This window comes from Delphinapterus leucas, chromosome 15, assembly GCF_059928025.1.
Source record: "Delphinapterus leucas isolate spDelLeu-1000000601 "Yukka" chromosome 15, BTC_Dleu_Yukka2, whole genome shotgun sequence".
NCBI lineage: Eukaryota > Metazoa > Chordata > Mammalia > Artiodactyla > Monodontidae > Delphinapterus > Delphinapterus leucas.
In genome coordinates, this window is record NC_143143.1 from 20,635,387 (window position 1) to 20,658,330 (window position 22,944).

General features: G+C 53.7%; 2 protein-coding genes across 15 annotated transcripts in view; one reads left to right on the forward strand and one right to left on the reverse strand.

Annotated features, from left to right (window-relative positions):
- The window catches only part of COG7 (component of oligomeric golgi complex 7), an 85,046-nt gene extending 80,408 nt beyond the window's left edge, over window positions 1–4,638 (forward strand). For 2 of the 7 annotated variants that reach the window (XM_089896026.1, XM_022588545.3), the window contains one exon: window positions 1,146–1,575. In XM_089896026.1, coding sequence (XP_089752152.1) covers window positions 1,146–1,312 — 167 coding nt within the window. In that variant the 3' untranslated portion in view covers window positions 1,313–1,575. The other 5 variants (XR_016387795.1, XR_002646697.3, XM_089896025.1 and 2 more) reach the window with 5 other exon arrangements.
- The window catches only part of SCNN1B (sodium channel epithelial 1 subunit beta), a 76,116-nt gene continuing 57,704 nt past the window's right edge, over window positions 4,533–22,944 (reverse strand). For 7 of the 8 annotated variants that reach the window (XM_089896033.1, XM_022588551.3, XM_022588549.3 and 4 more), the window contains 9 exons: window positions 13,804–13,907; window positions 11,858–12,021; window positions 11,438–11,545; window positions 8,904–9,021; window positions 7,732–7,807; window positions 7,579–7,636; window positions 6,824–6,885; window positions 5,625–5,700; window positions 4,533–5,387 (listed from right to left, as the gene is read on the reverse strand). In XM_089896033.1, coding sequence (XP_089752159.1) covers window positions 5,007–5,387; window positions 5,625–5,700; window positions 6,824–6,885; window positions 7,579–7,636; window positions 7,732–7,807; window positions 8,904–9,021; window positions 11,438–11,545; window positions 11,858–12,021; window positions 13,804–13,907 — 1,147 coding nt within the window. In that variant the 3' untranslated portion in view covers window positions 4,533–5,006. The remainder of the gene's footprint in view (window positions 5,388–5,624; window positions 5,701–6,823; window positions 6,886–7,578; window positions 7,637–7,731; window positions 7,808–8,903; window positions 9,022–11,437; window positions 11,546–11,857; window positions 12,022–13,803; window positions 13,908–22,944) is intronic. The other variant, XM_089896031.1, reaches the window with a different exon arrangement.

The window sequence follows — 22,944 nt, forward strand, 5'->3', positions numbered from 1 at the left end:
AGGTGCCTGACTGGTTGGTGGTGCCCTTCCTGAGAAGCGGCTCGCTGGGACATGACTCAGACAGCCAGGGCAGAGCGGGCACCTCCTATGGGCTCTGCCCTGAGCCGGGCCTCAGAAAGAAGACACAGGGAAGATAGAGCCGTGCCTGGAGCTCCAGCCTAGTTGGGCAGAAAAGATTAACGTGGGTGGTATCAGAACATAAGGAGGGACCTGCCGGGTGATGCGTCTCCCAGTCCCACAGAGCAGGAAGAGGGAGGGGCTGGAGAGCGCCCTGCCTCGGGCTCGGCCAGCCGTGCTGCCCAGTAAGAGGAAGGGAAGGAGTAGCCGGTTACTGACCACCCGCGTCACTCCAGGCGCGTCCGCGGTCCTTGTCCCACTTCATCCCCCGAACATGCTGCCTGATGGGTACGAACTGCATCCACAGGTGGAAGTAGAGACTCGGGAGGTGGATGGAGTCACTGAGGTCACCCTGACCTCGGAAACCCCTTTTTCTCCTCCACTCTGCCGGCGCTGCCCAAGCTTGCCTGCCGGTTGGAGGGCACTGCTGCTTTTCAGAAGGACAGGAGCCTCAGACCCTCTCTTGGAAACGCTCATCGACTTGGCCTGGGGGTGGGCTCAGTAATCTGTCCTAATTCGTACCCTAAGGGGTTATCTGGGAGGTGTGGGAACTGCGTTACACCAGGCCTGGCCCCCTGCACTGTCCAAAGTCCCCCCTGTAGGGGCTCTGCTGGGAAATCTTCGGGAGCTGCTTAGATAAGCCCTGTGTCTCCTGACCCCTTGGGTTTTCCATGTCGTCAGTGGGGTCCGCTGGGGAGCAGGGCTGGGAACGCAGGAGTCCCTAGGGTAGAGCTTCGGCTGAGGTCGGCTGGGCTGTAGAGCTGAGCGTGCAGTGGGAGTGGCGGGGATGGGGTGATGTTGGCAACTCCTTTATGAGACTAGAATTCCTGGACCCGGGCCGAGCTCACAGGCAGGTCTGACCCCTTGGAAAAGCCCTCAGAGTGAAGGCTTGTGGGCTGAGGGCAGACCTGGCAGCCAGCACTTGGGGGTTGGGGGTGTGTCTTGTCCCTTACCGCGGCGAGGCCTTTGGGGCTTGTCCTCTCGGTGCTGAGTCTGTTGAGCTGTGTCTGTCTGCTCCCACCCCACAGACTACCTGATCAACGTGATGGACGCCCTGGGCCTGCAGCCGTCCCGCACCCTCCAGAACATCGTGATGCTCTTGAAGGCCAAACCCGAGGATTACAGACAGGTCAGCAAAGGCCTGCCCCGCCGCCTCGCCACCACGGTGGCCGCCATGCGGGGTGTGGACTACTGACCCCCACGCACCCGGCTGATAAGAGGGTCGGGGTTGGAGTTCCGGGGCCACAGAAGCCCCCAGAATGGATTTGCTCTAAAAATCCACCTGGGATTGGGCAGAATTCATTTCAAAAAGATGTGGTTCATTTGTATAATCAAAAAAAAAGGTTGTAAATTAGAGGTGTATTATTTATCAGGGAGGAATTTTCAGATGATTTTTTAAATGATCCTGTCTTGAAAGTGCAATTAATAAGTACTGTGAAATGAAAGAAGGCTGTTTTCTTTCCTCAGTGAATATTTGGGTGCTTCTCCTGTGCTGTGCTGTCTGCACTGAGGATTCGGCAGGAAAGGATAATCCCAGCTGGTTTAGCCTGCTTGTGCCAGCCCTCCGGAGGGGCACCGCCACGAATGTGGCCTCTGAACCAGCCCCACTGGGCTGCCAGAGCCGTGTCTCTCTCGGCTTGTCATCCAGGGCTTCCCACACATTCTGTCCCCACATCTTGGGAACCAGTTTGGCTGGCCCCGAAAGAGCATCAGCTGCGAATCCGCACCAAGAAAAATATTTTGGTTTCTCATGTGGTGGATCGCAGAGTGTCTGGCAGGGCTCGAGCCTGGCTCCTGCCTTGGAGTGGGAGCTGGTCACCTGGAAGGTGAAAAGAGCTGCTTTGAAGTGGAAACCTCTTTGCAGTGACCTCTGTGCCAGTGTGGGTGAGTGCCACTAGGACAGGCTTGGTCTTGATTCCCAGCTTTGCCACCTTCCGGCTGTATGACCTTGGGAAAGTCATTAGCTTCTCTGAGCCTCATTTCCTAATCCGAAAAACAGGGGTCATAATGGTACTTAACTCATAGGGTTATTTGAAGAGCCACTGAGACACAGTGGAGGCAACAGCATGTAGCAAGTGCACAATAGCTGCTAATTTCATAGTCCTCTAGCGTCTGTAACCTACCTTCCCTTTGCGGGTAGAGGAGGGAATTACAGAATGCCATTTTTCTGGGCAATTCTGGCCCTGCTGGGCTAATTTGTCACCCTTAAACGGCTCTAATGGGAACCCAGAGTAGGAATAGGACAGCCCGTATCTCCTCTAGATCCGGAGGGGAGAGGAATGCCTGTCTGTCTGACCCAGAGCCTGCTTTTGGAGATGGGGCCATTATCCATCTTCACCCCGGCCCTCAGTACTCCCCAAGAGAGGGATGGCAACTGATACCCACGTCAGCCTGGTCCCCATCTCCCATCTACAAGCAGCTTTGGGGGCCAGAAGCTCCTTCCCGCTCCGCTTCAACACGTCTCTGAGCAAAACTTCTCACAGGAGTCTGTAAGGGGCTGCCCGCTGTAGATACACCCCAGGATGGCCAGGCAGCATCTCCCATCCTCAGTCGTAGTGGTAGGTTCACAATGAGCATGTGGCCCAGGCTGATCCAAATGAGCCTCACTGTCGAGGCTTTTGCTGGGACTGTGAAGGAAAAGCTTTCTTCCTGCTGTGGTTGCTGAGCTGAGGGAATGGAGTCTGGGACTACGGAGGGAAGAGTAGCCTATGGAGAGAAACTGTGTGAGAGGGATATCGACACAGAAGAAAATACAGCCTGTAGCTGAAGCCCTGGATACAGCCGAGCTTGAAATCCCTGGACTTTTAATTATAAGAACCAATGAATTCCCCTTTTAGCTCAAGTTCAAATTAACTTGTGACCAAAGGGCTGGCAAATGGAGTTAGATAATAATCATTGCTCTGCCTGCCCCAGAGCCTCAGATGACATAATAAATATGAAAGCCCTGGGCTTCTCTGAGGAACTGGTATTCTTATGACCAGGAGTCTCGCCTATGTCACTTACAAGAATAGCAATCTAGTCTAGCACCTTACTTTACCTCTCCAAGCGTCAGTTTATTTACTTGTAAAATGGCATGATCATATTTCTCAGTGGTTATGAGAATTCAATGAAATAAGACTTACTTATAAACTACTTGGCCTGGTGCCTGGCATGTCATAAGTGTTTGATACAATACAGCCATTGTTTAAAAACAACAAATAATAGTGAGTGTGGTGACAACAACTACCATTGCTATTGATAAAAGTCCTAGTCATAGTAGTAAGTGTGGTAATTACCAAGAATTGAGACTCCAGCGTACAGACTCGCCTGGCCCTGAGCTCAGAAACCCGGCTTCCCCAAGGCCTGCCCCACTCAGTCCCTAGCAATGCTGCCTTTGGCTGGAGTGGCATCAGCCTGTGACACCGCCTTCCTCCACAGGTGCCATCATGGGCACTTAATGGGAGGACAGCTTGTTTGCCTTTCAGGCCAAGGACCCAGGTGTTCTAGACCAGCAGGGCTGGGATGCCCTGGTCCCAGGGTCTGAAGCGAGAGCTCCTTCACCACCAGGGCCAGCAGGTGACAGCAGGGCCCTGCAGTGGTCAGCTGTCTGCAGCTGCCAGATCACAATCTTCTTTGATAACAGCTCCCTGATCTCTTTTTGGGAAGCCATTAGGGTTGCCATATTTAGCAATTAAAAATACAGGAAGCTCAGTTAAATTTGAATTTCAGAAAAACAGTGAATGATTTATTAATATGCCCCCAATATTACATGGATGTACGTCTACTAAAAAATTAATTTGCTGTTTATCTAAAGTTCCAGTTTAACTTGGTGGCCTATATTTTATCCAGCACCCCTAGGAGCCATGTCCCCACCACCCTCACACCATGTGATTCTGTTGGGGGCCAACTGGCCTCAGGTATGGGCAGGGTCTGACCAATCCCAGCAGCCTGCCAGTTGGGCACACTGATGATTGGCTCAGAGACAGGCATGTGACCCACTCAGTGACCAATGAGAGTCTGCCTGGGAACTTGCTGTGACAACTGGGAAAGAGGTGCTCTCTCCTAGCTGAGTTTGGAGTTGCAGATGGCCCTTTGCTGCTGTAAAGTAAGGACAGCCTGCCTGGGAAGGCAGAGAGAACAGACATCACTTGAGCTGCTGGAGATGCTTTTGCTTAAGCCAGTTTTGAGTATTTCTCCCATCTTACCTCTCTTTCTCTCTCTCTTGATTCTTGCAACCCAAAGAAATAAGTTGGACGACACTGAAAAAGGCATAAAGCCACTGTTTCAGGGACAACTTGAAAGAAACTTTAAAAATCACCAGCTTGGACCTTTCTTTGGCCAGGCCTCTGCTCTCAAGTTGTTATGGACGCCTTTCCACCGCCAGAGATGCATCAGGGCACTCTGGCTGCCCAGTCAGACAAAGAACAAAGCGAGACTCTGTGTTTTCTACTTTTATTTTCCAGAACAAAACACGTGCCACCTGGCAGGGCCTCTGATGCCTGCTATCCACCAACGCTGCCCTCACTAAACCCACTCACAAGGTCACAAGCGTGCTGCCTGTTCATCTCTGGGGCAGACGGTGACCGGCCCTGGGAGGGAGGTGGCCTGCCTCCAGGGGAGGATGCTCCGGGTCTCGGAGCCTGGCTGGGGGCATCCCGGGCCAAGGATTGGGTCAGGTTGGAGGGTGCGGGCAGGAACACAATTCCCACATCCGTACCAGCACCGTTACTCCACGGAGCCCTCGGCCTGGGACTGGCCAGGAGCTGCTGGCTCTCTGTAGCAGGACCTGGACTCTGGCCTTGGCCACCTCCCATCCCGGGCCTGTGGAGAGGGCATCATGAAATGCGGCCTTGGGCGACGGTCTCCACTGCTCAGGTCCGAATTCCTGGGCTGCCCGGGATGGGCAGGGTCTAGATGGCATCGCCCTCGTTGTCAGACTCGGTGACGTCCAGTGGCTGCAGACGCAAGGAGTCGTAGTTGGGGGGTGGGGTGCCTGGGATGGGCGGGGTCTGCTCATGGGGGTGGGGCCCAGCATCGGGGCCGTGTGTGGCCGTGTCAGGCTGGAAGCCGAAGTTGGTGTGGGCCTCCACCAGCTCAGCCACGGTGGGCGGCGGGCCATCGTAGCAGGCCTGGGCCCGCCTCCGCCGCAGGCTCTTGGCGAGGGCCACCAGCTTGATGATGGTGATCCACACGAAGTCGATGATGATCTCCGCGAACTCGATGAGGCACAGCACCGAGCCCCCCATCCAGAAGCCAAACTGTCCTCCCAGATTTGAGAGCAGCCAGACGATCTGTGGGGAGCAGGGGACTGAGGGCCCGGCTGGGGAAGGGGGGCTGGTCGGGCCACAGATTCCTGCCTCAAGCCCAGCCTCACAGGTTCCTGTGAGGTGGGTTGTTGGCCAGGAAGGGGGAAAGGGTGACCGTCTCAGCGCAGGGAAGTAATCTGACACTGCTTAAGGGACCGTCCTCTGGGTACCAGGTGGAGGGACTGCAGGCGGGGCCGAGGTGCCAGGAGCCCCCAGACTCACGTTATTTGCTGCTGACTCCTCAATGGTGCGATAGTTGTATTCTTGGAAGTAGATGTTGAGCTTGATAATTCCCTTCCTGCAGGAGGCAGCAAAGGGAGCTGGTGCCCTCTCCCCAAGACAGACAGACAGACACACACACACACGCACACACACACACGCGCGCGCGCGCACGAAAGGCAGCAAGGCCCTCCTCTGGCTCGAGCTTCTCACCTGCCACTCCCAGGAGTGGTGAGGTCCAAACAAGAGCCAGGAAGGGCCCCTCCAGGCCTTGGGGCCACAAAAGGCAGCACTGCCCAGCACCCATCCTGTGTGCCCCTTTCTGAACCAGCTCTCCAGAGGACCCTGGGGCCCGAGACAGTCCTGAGGATCAGCTCCGGGCTCCCCTCTCCCACTCACAGCCCATGGACAGTAGGCTTGACATAGAGTCCTGAGCCTTGGCTCTCTGTCAGGGAACCCGAGATGGTCCTCAGAAAGGCGATGCTCTCTCACACCTCCAGGCTTCTGCCGGGACATTGCTGCCTCTTCTTATTTGTCTGAACATTTACTACTCCTCCTTGGAGGATCGGCTCAAGTGTCATCTCCCTATACAGACCTCCCTTATCTCTCAGGAAGAAGGAACCTCCTTCCCTGCTGGGATCCCACAGGAAGGGTCCTGGGCAGACTCCCATCATCATAAGCCCTGTTCGCATACCCCTGTCCTCTAGACTCGAACTTCCTGATAGACTGAATCTTCTGTCTTTCTTGTGCTCAATGCATGTTTGAGTTGAATGGATGGAAAAATGGTTGAATGGATGGAGGGTGGGTGGGTGGATGGATGAGTGGAAGAATGGAAGGATGGACAATGGAGGGGTGGATGGATGGATGGATGGATGGATGTGTGAGTGGAGAGATGGGTGGGTAGAAGACTGGAAGGATGGATGATGGATAGATGGGTGGATGGGTGGATGGGTACAAGGATGAAAGGACTGGAGGGGTGGAGGGGTGGATGGCCAGGTGACAGATGGAAGAACAGGCTCTCCTTTAGGAAGTGGTAGGCTCTGAGCCCCCCTGGCTGGCCTCTCTCAGTGCTCCTCTAGGCTTGCTTCTGAATCTGATCAGTGTGAGAAGGTGACTGAGTAGCGGCTCTATGCCCAAGCCCCTCCCCTGAGGCTCTGGTTCCTCCTCCTGCCTTCCCTGGCCCGTCCAGACTCTGAGCTCACCTGTTCAAGGTGATATTGGGGCTCTGGTCCCGCTCCTCTGACAACACATGGAAAATCCAGTCCTGGAACCCAAAAAGGCAGCTGAAAACAATGGTGCCCTGCAGCATCCCCTCCCAGTCATGGGCCATGCTACCTGTGGAGGCAGACCACAGCCCTGTATCTTCTTGAAGCCCCTGGGGGACCATGTGTTGGCCCAGGGAGAAAGGGGAGGGTGACAGCACACGCCGTGGCTGCCGTTCTGAGGAGAATGCACTCTAGGCTCTCTAGGCTCTCCCCCATAGGCCCGGCCTCCGTGTGCCAGCTCTTTCCCACCTCTGACCCTTGCACCTGCTGTTCCCTCTGCCCAGATCCTCCCCAGACCTGCCCAGCCTGGCTCAGCCCCATCCTCCAGTTTTAACTCAAATGTCACCTTTTTAGGGAGGTCTTCCCTGACTACCCTAAGGCCTCTTTTCCCCCAGTTACCCTCTCATCATCTGGTCTACCCTACACAGCCATTTGAAATGATCTTATTTCTGTATATTGTCTGTCTCTCCAGGTAGAAAGTACGCTCCGTAAGGGCAAAGGACTGTGTGTCCCGCTTACTGCTGTGTCCCCAGCACAGTGCTTGGGGGACGTGGGTGGAAGTAAGCAGGGAGGGAGGGGAAGGAGGGAGGAACCCCCCTCTGTAAAGTTCCAAACAGCCTGCAGACCTCTGCCCAGACCTGCTTCCCGCCCAAAGATGGGCAGCCAGGAGCTTGGCTGCGCCCCTGACTCACCTCAGAGGACTCAGAAGGCCAGACGGCCATGGAGATGGTCATCTTGTACTGCGTGTCACTGGAAGAGAGAAGGCAGCCCGTCACTGTCCCCGCCGCTGCCCCACCATCCACAGCCCGCCCCGCCGCCCACACGAGCCTCCGGGCAGGACTCACTTGCAGGACTCCTTACAGACATCGATGCAGGTCTCCCTCTGCGCCAGGCTCATGCGCAGGGCCGAGTAGCAGTAGGCTGAGTGGTAGGGGGTGGGGAGAGAGACTCTGAGCGGGGTTTTGTGCTTTAAGCCTCAGGCTGCCCTCTGCCCTCCTGGCCCTGGGCCACCTAAGGCCTGTGCTTAGGTTGAGTGGGGGGAGTTATCTCAATCCGAACCCCCCCTGGTCATGGAGAATCACCTACATCCACCCTCAACCCGCCCCGTCGCCAGCCATTTCACCCCAGCCTGGCCTGGGGGATCCTCTCCCCAGACATCCCAGCCCCAGCTCAGCAGCATCAGAGCAGCTTTCCCTCCACCTGTCACCCGATCCTGGCCGGTGGGCCGGGGTGATGGGGTCATGTGGGAAGGGATGGGTGGCTGGAAGGGGTAAAGTTTTCCCCTCTTGTCCACACATTTTGTTAGTTTTAAGAGGTGGTAGGGGGCTTCCCTGGTGGTCCAGTGGTAAAGAATCCGCCTTCCAATGCAGGGGATGCGGGTTTGATTACTGGTCAGGGAACTAAGATCCTACCTGCCACAGGGCAACTAAGCCCGCGGGCCACAGCTACTGAGCCCGTGCGCCTCAACTAGAGAGCCCGTGTGCCGCAAACTACAGAGCCCATGCGTTCTGGAGCCCACGTGCCACAACTAGAGAAGAGAAAACCCGCATGCCACAGCTAGAGAGAAGCCTGCGCGACGCAACAAAGAGCCCGTGCACTGCAACGAAAGATCCCACACGCCTCAATGAAGATCCCGTGTGCCGCAACTAAGACCCGATGCAGCCAGAAAGTAAAATAAATAAATAAAAGGTTAAAAGAAAAAGAGGTGGTGGGATGCTCTTTGCTGCTGACAACATCCATCGGTGTTTGGACTCCAAGCCTGGATCCCAGCTCAGTGTGAGCCCAGCAGGGGCTCCTCCGCCTGCGGCTTCAGGTCTCAAGGACAAATTCTCTCCCGAACATACATGTTTCAAGTGGACAGTTAATGGAGTCGAAGAGTAGGGGCAGCGGCGAGAGGGGCTGTGGTCTGAGAGGACGGGGACGGAGGGCTTGGAGCTCCGACCTCCCTTGTGGTCAGGGCCTTCGGGGGCAGTGGCCCAGCTGGCGGGTGGCCGGTCCCCCGGGGCTCCCCACTCACCCCAGTCTGGGAATTCCTGGTTGTTGCAGTATTTCTCTCCGCGGGGCAGCGGGTACAGGTAGTGGCCACAGCTGCAGTTACGGATCATGTGGTCTTGGAAGCAAGAGCGAATACAGGCCTGGGGGTGAAGGAGGTACAGAGAGAATGCAGACTTGACGGTGATGTCCCCGTCCCAGCCCCGGGGGAAGGGGGCCCGGAGAGCTTGCTGCCCAGGCCACGGGGGCTGGGGGGCGGGGGGAGGGGCCCCTCCTGCGCAGAAGCAGTGGCCGAGCCTCCTCCAAGTTGGGGCGTGGTGGTCCTCCCCCGTCCCTGGCCCCCGTAGAGGGACTCGGGCCAGACGCCAGCTCTCTGAGGATGGCCCCTGCCACCTTTCAGAGTTGGGGCCCCATGGATGACATGGGGAGGGGTGGCTTGTTCCAGCACTAAAGCTGACTCTGAGGACTTCCCTGGCGGTCCAGCGGTTAGGACTCTGAGCCTCCACTGCAGGGGGCACGGGTTTGATCCCTGGTCAGCAAACTAAGATCTGCACGTGGCCAAAAAAAAAAAAAAAGCTAACTCTTAGATAGCGCTTGTCACAAGGCTGCCAGCAGCTTTCCGAGTCCTTTACGTGGAAGGACCCAGAAGGGAAGACAGGCAGGCTTGCCCTGTGCTCCTTCTTCCTGGAGAGAAACACTCAGGGAAGGCGAGAAGTGTGCTGTGATTGCTCAGAGTGGAGAGAAGAGGAAGTGACCTTGTACAGAATGTCCCCTGTTTGGGGGTGGGGGAGGGGGAGAGTGGACTCAGCCCTCCCCTCCCCCCGCCCCGGCCCCGGGCTGGTTGAGATGAATCTACTCATACTGGGTTTTCAGGTCATTCCACTCAGAGACGAGCTATGTGTCCCGGGGCCAGCCCTTAATCTCCGAGCCTCAGTTTACTCCTGTCGCTCCCGTCGGCTCAGGCGGGGAGGTCGGCTTGCCATGGGGCGCTCAGCGAACGGAAGCAGCCGTTCCTCACGTCTCTTGCTGCCCAGGTTCCCAAGCGCTGCCTCTGGAGGACCCCCTGCTCCCACCCCGGCCAAGGAGCCCACAGCTTCTCTTCCGCTCTCCTGCCTGCTGCTCCCCAGGCCAACCCATCCTCTCCTCTGTCCTCCCTGGCAAACCTGTGGGCTCCCTGCAGGAGGAAGTGGCCGGGGGGAGGTGGCAGATGAAATGGCACAGCCGGGAGGAGCGGGTCTGGGGCGAGGTCAGGGGCAGTGGGGTCAGAAGGGAGCCCTGACTTGGCCAAGTGTCTCCCACTCGCCCAGACCTCACTGTCTCACCTGGAAGGAGGGAGTCCTCTCCAGGGCCCAGCTGAGGCTGGGCTAGGGCGGGGCCTGGGCGGGCCGAGCACCTGACCAGGGCCTGGGGCTTTGCCAAGGTCTCCGGCCAGAGTGGTGACTGCACTGGACTGGACGAAGCAAGAACTGACGTTTTTCTAGAATGAGGCCTCCAGGGCTGGGGCCTGATGCCTCTGGCCTCCCCCTCCGTGCTCCCCACCTCCCTGTGCTGTCTTGTCTGTCCATCTGTCCTCCCTCCAGAGGCTTGGAAGGTTCCCTGAGCTCTCCATCGCAGGCAGAAGCCCCTCTAGACAGGAGCATCAGAGTGTGGGGTGCCTGGGGTCAGCTGGATGGAGTGGGCGGGCAGGCGGGCATGGGGGAGAGTGGAGTCCCCTGACTAAGGCAAACGGGAAGACCACACCTTGCTTGGGGCTCTCAGACACGGAGCCAGGCACTGCTCTGCCATGGCCCTTGTTATGCCTCAGTTTCCTTATCCACCAAGGAAGACTGGGCTGGGAGAAAAAGTGTCAGCAAGTGGTCACTTTTGCAAAGACTCAGTGTGTCCTCTCCACTGGGGCCAGGTCTGAGGCCAGGCCTCCTGGGCTGACCTTGGAGATCAGCATAAGTGGGAAGCCCCCAGCTGCAGCAAGGGGGATTGAGGCCAGATACAAAGAGGGACTTCTCAGGTACATCAATAAGGCATTTGGACTGGGGTCTGTAAACCCAAATTTCTTCATTCCTAATAATAGTATCTACATCTTAGGGTTGTTGTGAGGGTTAAATGATTTAATGTATATATGTGAAGCACGTGGAACAGTGCCTGCCTAGCACATAATAAGCCTGCTGTTATTAGTATATTAATACTTATAATAAATGGCATATATAATAAATGCTATTAATAGCATAATACGTTAACAATAATTAGTAATTATTGTTAGTATATTATTGCCCGTAGGGGTATTGAAAGGATTAAATGATGATGTAATTCACGTAAACCCTTAACATACACAAGGCTTCTTCTTGGGAGACCCCAGAGCGAGACCCCAAGGGCACACCTACAAAGCAGGGTGGAGAAGCGGCCAGCCCTGGGCCCCGGTGGGAACCAGGACAGGGCACCCTCTGGTCCCAAAGATCCAGCAGAGTCAGCCTTGCTGGGATTAGCTTTCCCAGAGACCTCAGGCCTCAGGCTAGGTAGATGTGGATGGGGCCCCAGCGTCATGAGGCTGCACCATCTTCCCACCTGGATGGAGTAGGTCGTGTTGTAGTCGCTGTAGAGGTTTCGGATGGGGACGTCGGAGCCGTTCACGGTGCACTGGCTGTAAGGCTCGCCCTTGCGCTCCAGCTTGTCCTGTGTGAGAGGTTGTTTGTGGGGGGGCCCCTGGTCACCCCTAGGAAGCCCCCTCTGTTCCTCCCTCCCATCTAGCATGCAGGTCTAGGGGATGCTGAGAGGGGATAGAGGGCTGATGTCCCAGCAGGTGCCAGTGCTTGGGGGGCACTCAGCTTCCCCCAGAGTGTGGCCGCCCGGTGTGGTTCCAGCCAGAAGGCGAGGCAGGAGTGGATGGTGAGGAGATCCAGGGCTTGGGGAGGCCCGGATCTCTGGCTCTCAGGCCCTGGGAGGTGGGCGCTGGGCAGGTGGGGTGCCCTTGGGCTGCAGCCATACCACCAGCACCCCGATGGAAGTCTCCATCCCCGACATGGCGAAGATGCCCTCTTCTTTGATGAAGGGGTACGACATCTGCTCGTGAAGCATCAGCCGGGCACCGGCTGTGGACGTGAGGAAGGGCACGTAGTCTTCCTGGCCCACGTCCAGGATCAACTTCAGGCCTGAGGGGAAGATGGGGCCGAGGGCTGCCTGAGCTCGCTCCCCAAGGCTGAAGGGACACCCACCACCCACTGGTCCAAGTCCCCTCCAGCCAAGGGTCTGTGCAGGAAGCTGGCTCCACTTTACGAAAATCCAGACTTCTTGCCTTCTCTAAGGCCCCCATTCGAGTCCAAGCCACCATGGTCTCCTCTCTGGGCTCCTTTTGCCCCCTATACCACCCGCCATGATCTCTCTTCCACAGGGCAGGTAGACCTAGGGCCACAGCACAGGCAGTCCTACCTCCAATCACACAGGTCCTCACGCTCTCCACTCACTTCCCTTGGCTGCCGTGCTGCTTCCTGCTGCTGGGACTTCGTAACGCTCTCCCTTCTCTCTGGAATGCTGTCTCCAGCCTCACCTTTCACCTAGAAACTCTTGCTCTTCCTTCAGATCTCAGCCCAAGTGTCACTTCCTTCAGAAGCCTTCCCTGACTACCTAGACTGGGTCTCAGGATCTCTGCGATATGCTCTCCTAGCCCTGGAACTTTCCTTCCGAGTACCTCTCTCACTCTTGAGACTCTTCTTTTATTATCTGTCTTCCTGCCCCACTCCACTGTTCCCTTCTTGAAGGTAGAGACCAGACCCATCATTTTATGCACCATGGGACCGGGCTAGGTGGTTAGGACAAGAAGGCTAGCATTTATTGAGCACTTGCTACATGCTGAGTGCTGGGCTAAGGGCTTTATTTACATGATCCCACTGGTGCTTTCAAGGGGCGTATGAGTTAGGTACAATTATCGTCCCCATTTTACAGATGAGGAAACTGAGGCTCATAGAGGAGAAGGGATGTTGTCATAGGTCACTCAGTGAGGAAGTGGAGGGTTGCTGGGCTTCTAAACGGGCAGCCAGGCTCCTTGATCTTAATCATCTCGTACAGACTTGAGCTGACCAGCACCTCTGTGATACCCAATGTCTTCAGGGGCATAGGGGTGGTGAAGGGTGGGCAGCCCACCCACACCCCTATTGACCAGCAGCCCTGGCAGTTGCTGAATGACACCTGCCCTTTGATGGCTGGGGCGGGCAGAACCTGAGCGGGGAGGAAGGATCTGCTCCCCAAGGCCTGGTGCACATGCTGAGTCTGCCAGCCCTTCTCCCCAATGAGCAGCCTCTGCTATCAACCACTTCCTCTTCCTCCCTTCTGTTTACTACCTCACCTGCTCTCTGTCTCTCAAGAACTGCACAGAAACAAGGCTGAGAGTAAGGGCTCTGCCCCAGGGTAACTATGTGAGCGTGGGCAGATTATTTACAACTTCTCAGGATAGCTGCATTTATTGAGCATTTGCTACTTGCCAGGCTTAGAGACAAGGCTGCTTGCTCTGTGCTCAGAGGTCTACCTGCCTTAGGCCAGGATGATTCGATGAGTTCTATACTATATATATGCTCTGCTCTGTTCGATATGGGGAAACAAGGGCTTCGAGAAGTTAAGTCTCAGCTCAGCATCACCCGGGGATACATGGTGGAGCTGGGATTCCACCCGGTCACAGAAGCCTGTGCTCTCGACCACTAAGCTTACTGCTACCTCGCTTTCCTCGTCAGCAAAATGGGCGCACCAGTCGCTACGCCAGGGATTTACGAGCGTTGGGTGGGGGGACGGCTGAGAAGGCACCTGGCCTAGCCCCTCCGCGTGCCGGCCTCCCTCTAACCTCGGTCCTGCCCCTCAATGGCCGATGGTAATTTGGTCTTTCAGCCCCACGTGATAGGATTTAAATCCTCATGGCCCTGGCTCCAGGACAAACCAACACTTACCAAACTCAGCTCCGGGGTTGGCTGAAGGGAGGGCCTTCTCCTTCATGCCCCAGTTGAAGATGTAACAGTTGCCATAATCAGGGTGGAAGATGGGTGTGAAGTTCCTGAAAGAAACACCATCAGCTAGAGAGCAGGGCCCACCCCACCCCAGCTGATGCCTCCCCTTTCCAGGGCTCGGGTAGATTACTGCTCAGAGAGGCTTAGGAAGGGAGAGGTGAGCAACAGGTCATTCTGTCCCTTTACCTGCACCCATGCACCCACCAGAGAGGAGATTCCTGGACTCCCTTGGGAAAGAAGGGTGAGGAAGGGGGGGACTAGGCTCTCTGGCTTAGCCATGAGTGATGAAAAAGAAGATTATTTGATGTTTTCATCTGTCTCATCTACACGGTCTTGTAAGTCATGTGGTCATTTAAACGGTGGCCCCCAAAAAGAGATGTCTACGTCCTAACCCCAGGGACCTGGGAGTGTGATCTTATTTGGAGAAGGGGTTTTTGCGGACATAATTCAGGATCTTGAGATGAGATCTGCCTCTTTTATCCATGTGGGCCCTAAATCCAACCATGAGTGTCCTTAAAGAGACAGAAGAGGAGACACAGATACAGAGGAGAAGGCCATGTGAAGACGGAGGCAGAGATTGGAGTTACAAAGACAGAAGCCAAGGAACACCTGGGCCCACCAGAAGCTAGAAGGGGCAAGAAAGGATTCTCCCCTGCAGCCTCTGGAGAGAGCCTGGTCCTGCTGACACCGGGACTGCCTGCTTCTAGCCTCCTCTGTGAAAGAATAAATTTCCGTTGTTTTAAACCACCCAGTTTGTGGTCATTTGTTACAGCGGCCACAGGAAACTAATACAGATCATAAGAGTGAGAGGGCGGCTCCAGGCAGTGTTTGCTGCAAGGAGTTGGCAGAATGCAGACAGGTGGGCTTGTCGGGGAACCTCGGGAGCTCAGGTAAAGAGGAAAGTAGACAGAGATGGAGGGCTGTGAATCAGGAGAGGGTGCAAGCAGAGGCCAGGAAAGAGAGAACTTCACAATGAGGTGTGAAGAGCCCCATCTAGGATCCTATCTTATGTCATGAGAATGTCTCCTAAGGAAATAATTCAGCAACAACACAAAATGTTTGCATAAAGATGCTCACGGAAGAAGCGACAGTATAATGTAGTTTCAGATAACTTGGTTAATTTTTTTTGATATGGAACTTTTCAAACATAAAAAGTTGAGAGAATGAAGCCCACCACCAGCTTCAACAATCCCCTACGGGACTTCCCTGGTGGCGCAGTGGTTAAGAATCCACCTGTCAATGCAGGGGACACGGGTTCGAGCCCTGGTCTGGGAAGAGCCCACATGCCGCAGAGCAACTAAGCCTGTGCGCCACAACTACTGAGCCTGCGCTCTATGAGACCACGAGCCACAACTACTGAGCCCACGTGCCACAACTACTGAAGCCCGCGCACCTAGAGCCCGTGCTCCGCAACAAGAGAAGCTGCCGCAATGAGAAGCCAGCTCGCCGCAACTAGAGAAAGCCCGCATGCAGCAACGAAGACCCAACACAGGCAAAAAAAAAAAAAAAAAATCCCCTACGGCCAGTCATGTTTCATCTCTACCTGCCCCCACTCTCCCTCCCATATTTTTGAAGAAAATCTCAGACATCATAGTTTTATTTGTTAACATTTCTATGTGTATCTCTACAAGAACTCTTAAAAAACCATGCTAAACATAACTAACAAAAATTCCTTAATATTATTAAACATTCAATTTATATTGTCTCACAGAGGTCAATTCTGGTTTTACAATTTATTTGTTTAAACTGGGATCCAAATGACGTTGACATGTGATTGGTTGATATGCCTTTGAAATCCCTTAATCTATGGCTCCCTTCATCTGACTTTTTTTTTTGTCCTTGTAAAATAGCTGTTAAGAGTTCTGGTTTCATCCAGCTAATAACTGAAGAGGGAGTGATACAATTAGAGGATCATCATTTTGCACCCCCGATTTTGGGGATTTGGGGCAATGTGCACCAGTAGTGACCAATGCTGTGTGTCCTGATGCAAGAGCACAGGCTGTCCAGGAAGTGGCCTTGCCAATAAACAAAACAACAGCAAAACTCAGCCTTGAACAGGATCGAGCATCTGTCTCTACCGTTTATAGCAAATACTGGAGACAGAGGAACAAGTTCAAAGACACTACAAAAAGTCAGTATGCAAAATCCAGACTCCAGTTTCTTCAACAAAGAAATTGTGAGAGAGGGTAAGGGAGGTAACCTATAGATTAAAATAAACTACAAAGACTTGGTTACAATCACAACCTGTGGACTTTAATTGGATCCTGATTCAAACAAGTAAACAAAAAAGTATGACATTGACGAGTGTGAACACAACTGGATAGTTGATGGTATTGAGGTATCACTGTACATCTCTTTTTCAGGTAGGATAATGGTATCGTGCTTCTGTTAAAAAAAGTCTTTCTCTTTTAAGATACATTCTGAACACTATATAGATGAAAGAATATGATGTCTGGGATTTGCTTTAAAAACAGCACAGGACAGGATGTGAATCACGCTTGTTGGTTCTGGGTGGGTAGGTCCATGTGAGTTCATCACACCCTGTTCTATCTATGTGTATGTTCTCAAGTCTTCATAGGAAATAGCATTTAAAATGTCCTTGTGTTGGGCTTCCCTGGTGGCGCAGTGGTTGAGAGTCCGCCTGCCGATGCAGGGGACGCAGGTTCGTGCCCCGGTCCGGGAAGATCCCACGTGCCGCGGAGCGGCTGGGCCTGTGAGCCATGGCCGCTGAGCCTGCGCGTCCGGAGCCTGTGCTCTGCAACGGGAGAGGCCGCAACAGTGGGAGGCCCGCGTACCGCAAAAAAAAATAATAATAATAAAATAAAATATCCTTGGATGTTTTTATACTGTTTTTGTTATTTTATTAAAAAACAGAAAGGAATGGGGCTCAGTGCATCAAATACTGCAGAAATATCACCTGAAATGCAGTACTTTCTAAGCTTTCTGTCCCGCAACTTTTACTGAGCGAATTTCAGGGGCCAGGCCCGTGCTGAAGATTTCTAATTCTCAAAATAACCCCATGAGGTCAGCTGCTCTTTGTCCCTGTGTTCAGATTAGGAAACCATTTCCTCTATCTTTTGTCTCACCGTCTGTGCCAGCAGAATGAGGTGGGTCCAGGGCAGGCAGTGAAATCCAATCTGGGAGCTGACCCTGCCTGACACATGTGAGCTGCCTCCTCAACCTCTGAGCTTTGGTGTCCTCCATGGTGAAAGGGAAATCAGGAAGAAAGTGCACTTCTTCACCCAACATTTATTGAGGAGCGCACTGTGTTGGGGACACTGAGGCTGGCAAGACAGCCCTACCCTTGAAGCTCACAGCGTGGGGGACACTACGGAGCAGCGTCATGGCAATCCTCTCTTTCCAAAGTGCGTCTCTGGCCTAGCTGCCTCCCTCCACCTCCAAGGCTCCCAGCCTGGTCCAGGCCGCCGGCATCTCCTGCCCCAGTTCCTGCTGGAGCCTCTGCCTCCCCGGTCCTGCTCCTTCAGTCTTCCTCCTGCACAGTGGTCAGGGTGAGTGTTCAAGTTGTGAATCAGCCCACGGCACGCCCCTGCTAGAACCTTCCAGAAGCTCCTTGCTGCTCACAGAATAACATGCAAACGCCCTACTGGGCTTTCTCCCCGCGTTGTTCATTATACTCCAGAGACACTCCAAGATGTTTCCAGTTTCAAGGCCCGCTGCTCCTTGGGCCTGGGATATTCTCTGAGCAGCAATTTCATCGCTCGGAGCCGTCCCCTGACCTCCCTACGCAGAGTCACTTCCCAGTTACTTGACCATTTCCACCTGCTTATTCCCCTGGGGGCATGCGCAGAAGCTGGACTCGTCTCCTTTAACTGCTTGCTTATCTGCCTCTTGCTTTAGACCATAACCCCAGGGAGGGCAGCTGCCTGTCTGCAGGGAGAAAGAAGTTAAAGGCTAGGAGCTCAGGCCCGGGAGCCAAGCCTGCCCGAATTTGAATTCTGGCTCTGCCACTTACTAGCTGGTGAGCCCGGGGGGAGTTACTTCACCTCTCCGTGTCTCGTTTCTCCACCTGTAACACTGGGGTAACAACAGCGCCCACCCAAAGGGACTGACGTGAGGGTTGGAAGCCAAGCACACTGAAATACTGAACAAATTCACCCCCCATCCTCAGAGCCTGGCACTCGGTAGACACTCAGTAAATATTTGTTGGATAAATTATAGTATGTGGTAAGAGTATCAACAGAGATAAGCCTGGAAGAGTGGGCGTCCGGGTAGGGAGTAGGTCAGGGAAGGTTTCGTGGAGGAGGTGAGGCCTGAGCTGAGACTTCAAGGGTGAGTAAGAGGTAGCTGAGCCTGGCGGGTGGGGAGGAGAAAGGGCAGCCCAGGCAGGGGGCACGACACACGCGAAGTCCCAGAGGGAAGAAACAGCTTTGGGCAGGCACTACAGAGTCTCTGTCCCGTGTGGGATCAGGGCTGTGGCCACAGGGAAGGAACGGAGCAGGGCAAGCCAGCTGCAGCCAGGCCCTGTTCTGGAAGGAGAGGCCCCACCCCAGGGGTGTGGGGATACGGTGTGCCCAAGGAGCTGTCCTGGACATCTACAGCTCAGGAGGGGTAGGTGGCTCCGGGCACGGCCAGATCCCCTCCTGTCCCGGGTTGCACTCTCAGTCTTGCCAACTATTTGCTTGTTGATAATGTTCTTTACCTGGAGAGGCTGCTCCCAGCACTGGCTACCTCCGGCTCCAGAGCTAGGCGCTTCCCTCCAAAAACCTTCCCTGGAACAGAGGCTAGGCGTATAGACAGAGACCAGCAAGCCTCCAGAAAAGACTGGGAAACAGAGCATCCTAGCAGGAAGCAGTATAACAACAGTGGTACTGTGTAGTAGGGTTTGGGGAAGGGCAGAAACTAGCTGGCCAATCCCTGAAGCAGTAACAACAACAACAACAACACTTATAGATGCCTAGATCTTGGTTTCTAAATACCATTCTCCAATAAAAGGACTGGAGCTCCTCAGAGAAATGGCTGGTTCTAGGACTGGGGCATCTTGTTGTACCAGAAAGTAAGGAAGTACTTAAAAAATAAATAAAGGGATGGGAACACGTCCAAGAGACACAGGAGCCAACTGAAGGAGCTCTCAGTGGCCAAAGATGGAAAACTTTGAGTAAGAAAATAAATAGTGTGGTATTGGATTACAACCCAAATATACATGAGTCCATATTGGTATAAATTAAGAGACTGAATAAATAAACAAATGGAGAAGACATAAATCTTCCTTACAGAAGAATTCCAAATAGTGTATGTTCCCCTCTCCAGGAGAAGTGGAGTTTAGTCCCTCTCCCCCTGCCGTCACCTCCACCCCCAAGAGTACAGGCTGAACTTAGAGACGTGTTTCCACGATACAGAGCACAGGTGGGGAAAAGTGGTTACGTTAGAGTGGAGAAGCCCAGCACGCAGCACCTGAACCAAGGGAGGAAGGCCAACATCGCGGGTGGTGTCGAGTGCCTAACATGTACCCCACACACCATGTGATGAGAAGCCCCTCACCTCTGTGGTCTTCTTCCCCCAAATCCATCTTATCTGTGTAACCCCAAATCAAAGCCTTTCTATAAGACACCCAACCAGTACTCTGAAACTGTCACAATCATCCAGAACAAGGAAGTCTGAGAAAGTGTCACAGCCAGAATGGACAAAGGAGGCGTGACAACCGACAGCAACCGACAGGGGTCTCTCGGATGGAATCTTGAACAGGAAAAGGTCACCAGGAAAAACTGACAAAATCCAAATAAAGTGTTAGGTTTATTTAATAATGATGTGCCCATGTCGGTTTCTTAGTTTTGATAAATTACTATGGTGATGTAAGATGTTACCGAGAGGGGAAACTGGGTGAGGAGTACAAAGGAACTCTGTACTCTCTGTCTGAAACTTTTCTATAAATCTAAAGCTATTCCACAATAAAAAGTTTATCTTTAAAGTGCTCATATAATTCTTAACACATGCTCGGCACTGTTCTAGGCACTTTTTTGTTTTTCTTGTCTCCTCTACTTTTTTTTTTTAACATCTTTATTGGAGTATAATTGCTTCACATAAGCACCTTATCTATGTTAACTCATTTAATCCCCATGATAGCCCTATGAGGTCATTTCACTATTCCCATTTTCCAGGTGAGAAAATTGAGGCACAGAGAGGCTAAGTAGCGTGCCCAGCAACACACAGAGCTGGCATTCAAATCTGGGTGCTTTGGTGTCAGGGTCCAAACGTGGCTCACATGTTCCTAAAACTGCAGCTGCTGCATCTTGAGCATTTGCCACATACGAGCAGGAGAGGAAGGAGTCCAGGACAGAGTGAGGAAGTCGTTGTGTCTGGAGTGTGGCACTGCGAGGGCAGAGAGAGGCGCGTGTCCTCAGCACTGAGTCTGAGGCTGATTCAGGAAGGTGGGTAACCAGCTGGCTGTGGGAGTGAGCAGAAGCGCAGAGATGGGTGGACTGGGGTTTCTGTGCCAAGTGTCTGGGTCACACCCTCCACTCAGACTGCCAGCGCTGAAGAAACAGGCTTGGGAGGGGTGGGTGGGGAGGAAAGATGATCTTGATTTCTGATGAGGTGGTGAAGTGACACAGGGTGGGCCTGGCCCAGACTGCCACCTCTGACACTCACCAGCTGTGTGACCTCAGAGATGTTGCTTAACCTCTCTGGGCAGTGGTTGCATCATATAAAATGAGGGCTTGTTGCCAGGGTCAAACTGATTTTATACATGTAAAGGGCTAAGAATAGTGCTTGGCACATCAGAAGGGCACAATAAACGTTAGCATCATTATTGAAGAATGAGTTCCTTGTCAAATGTGGGTTTAATGAGAATAATACTGAGTCTTCACTACAGTCAGCCTGTCATGCATATTAACTCATTGAATATTCAAAATAACCCTGTAGAGTAGGCACTGTTATTATCTATTTTACGGAGGAGGAAATTGGAGGCATATAAAGGTTAAGAAATTTGGGACGTCTTCCCTGGTGGCGCAGTGGTTAAGAATCCACCTGCCAATGCAGGGGACACGGGTTCAATCCCTGGTCCGAGAAGATCCCACACGCCATGGAGCCACTAAGCCTATGTGCCACAGTTACTGAGCCTGCGCTCTAGAGCCCGCGAGCCATAACTACTGAGCCTGTGTGCCACAACTACTGAAGCCCGCGCGCCTGGAGCCTGTGCTCCGCAACAAGAGAAGCCACCACAATGAGAAGCCCGCGCACCGCAACGAAGAGTAGCCCCCGCTCGCCGCAACTAGAGAAAGCCCGCGTGCAGCAACGAAGACTAGAGAAAGCCCGCGTGCATCAACAAAGACCCAACGCAGCCAAAAATAATAAATTAAAAAAAAAAAAAGTTAGGAAATTTGTTCAAGGCCACACAGCCTGTAAGACAGAGCAAGGATCTGAACCCAATAGTCTGACTGCAGAGTCCAGCCTTGAGCCACCCCTTCACTAGACTTACTCCCCAGCCCTAGCTACACCACGAAAGTTGTGTGGCCAATACCGGGTGTTGCCTGCCCATCAGCCATCTTCTCTTTGGGGGACCACCCTCAGTCCATGTGACCCAAATGTGACTCGTTTTGGAGGGTGCCATCTTGGCAACAAGCAGGTCATCCCCAGGTTGGCTCTGGCCCTGGATCAGGCCTGGAAACAGCTGGCTCAGTTTAGGGGCCGTGCTGTGCGCAGAACGCACGCCTTCGAGCACTGGGATCCTGCTCGATGGGAGATGCTCACGCTTCAGGCACCAGGGACCTGGCAGCAGATCCCAGTGGATCCTAGTTGAACCCACTGTCCCAACTCACTTGCACTTCAGGACATATTCTGACTGCGCAGATGGGCCATATATTTGCAATTACGGTATTACATCTCTCTCTTTTAGCTGAGAGGGTAAAAGATGAACTTGTGGGCACAGCACTAGTCCATTGCGTACCAACAACCTTCAGGCAGGGCTGCCAGGAATGGTTGGGCAGGTGTGCTCTGAACCAAGTGCCCTGGCCCAGAGAGAGGGTTGGAATCCAGCCTGTAACCAACCAGCCAGGATGTGTGCCATCAGCAGGGAGCCATCACGTAACTCTTCCACCTGTAGGACTGGCCTTTTCTGATTCTCACAATGGACCAAATGTGCAGCGCTGCCTCCTCAGTGGGCCTGGATTCCGTGACACAGCCTACGAAATGCCTGCCTTTCGAGTGCTTGTGCGTTTTGGGGGACAGAGGGTCCACAGCTGTCAGCAGATTCTCAACAGAGGTCCCTGAAGGTGTACGATTTGACTGAGTTGGGCTGAGGCCACAGTCCCTAGGAGGGTGAAACCAGTAGCCTGTCACTCATCCAAAGCGGCAAGACTCAGCACAACGCTCCATTCTCCAGAGGCCTTAAGTGTGGGAATTTGAAGCCCCAGGCCAGGAAGACGCCAGCACCTCTGGGAAACAGGACTGGCTGAAGCCCGGGGCGGGACCCAGATGGTGTGGTCCCCCTCACCCAGAGGCCTGGCCAGGAAGCCAGGAGGGGGCGCTGGTGCTTCAGCAGCTCTGCCTGTACCCAGCCCCTTCCTTCCCCCGTGACCCGCCAGCCAACCTGCAGCCCCTCTGACGGCTGCCCCAATTCGGGGACAGAGCTTGGCTCTCAGGCCCAGGGTCTGGATGGTCAGAAGCTGGGGAGGGGAAGGAGGGGGAGATCTGTGGGCTATTTGTAAGAGGACACAGGCTTTTAGGATTGACCCTGCCCTCATTCTGCCATCTTTTCAACATTGGGGGTTGTTTGGGAAAAAGGTGTTTACAGCGAAGACTTCCAGGGCCCTAAGTGCTGACATGAGCCGCTTCATTTCCATTTTTTTTCTAAAAAAAATTTTTTTTGGAAGTTATCTGCATAATGTACTTTTGTCACTATGAATTCCTTTCATATTTTTTAAACATTTTATTGGAGTATAATTGCTTTACAATGGTGTGTTAGTTTCTGCTTTAAAGTGAATCAGCTATACGTATACATATGTTCCCATATCTCTTCCCTCTTGCGTCTCCCTCCCTCCCACCCTCCCTATCCCACCCCTCTAGGTGGGATAGCACCTAGATCTGATCTAGCACTGAGCTGATCTCCCTGTGCCATGTGGCTGCTTC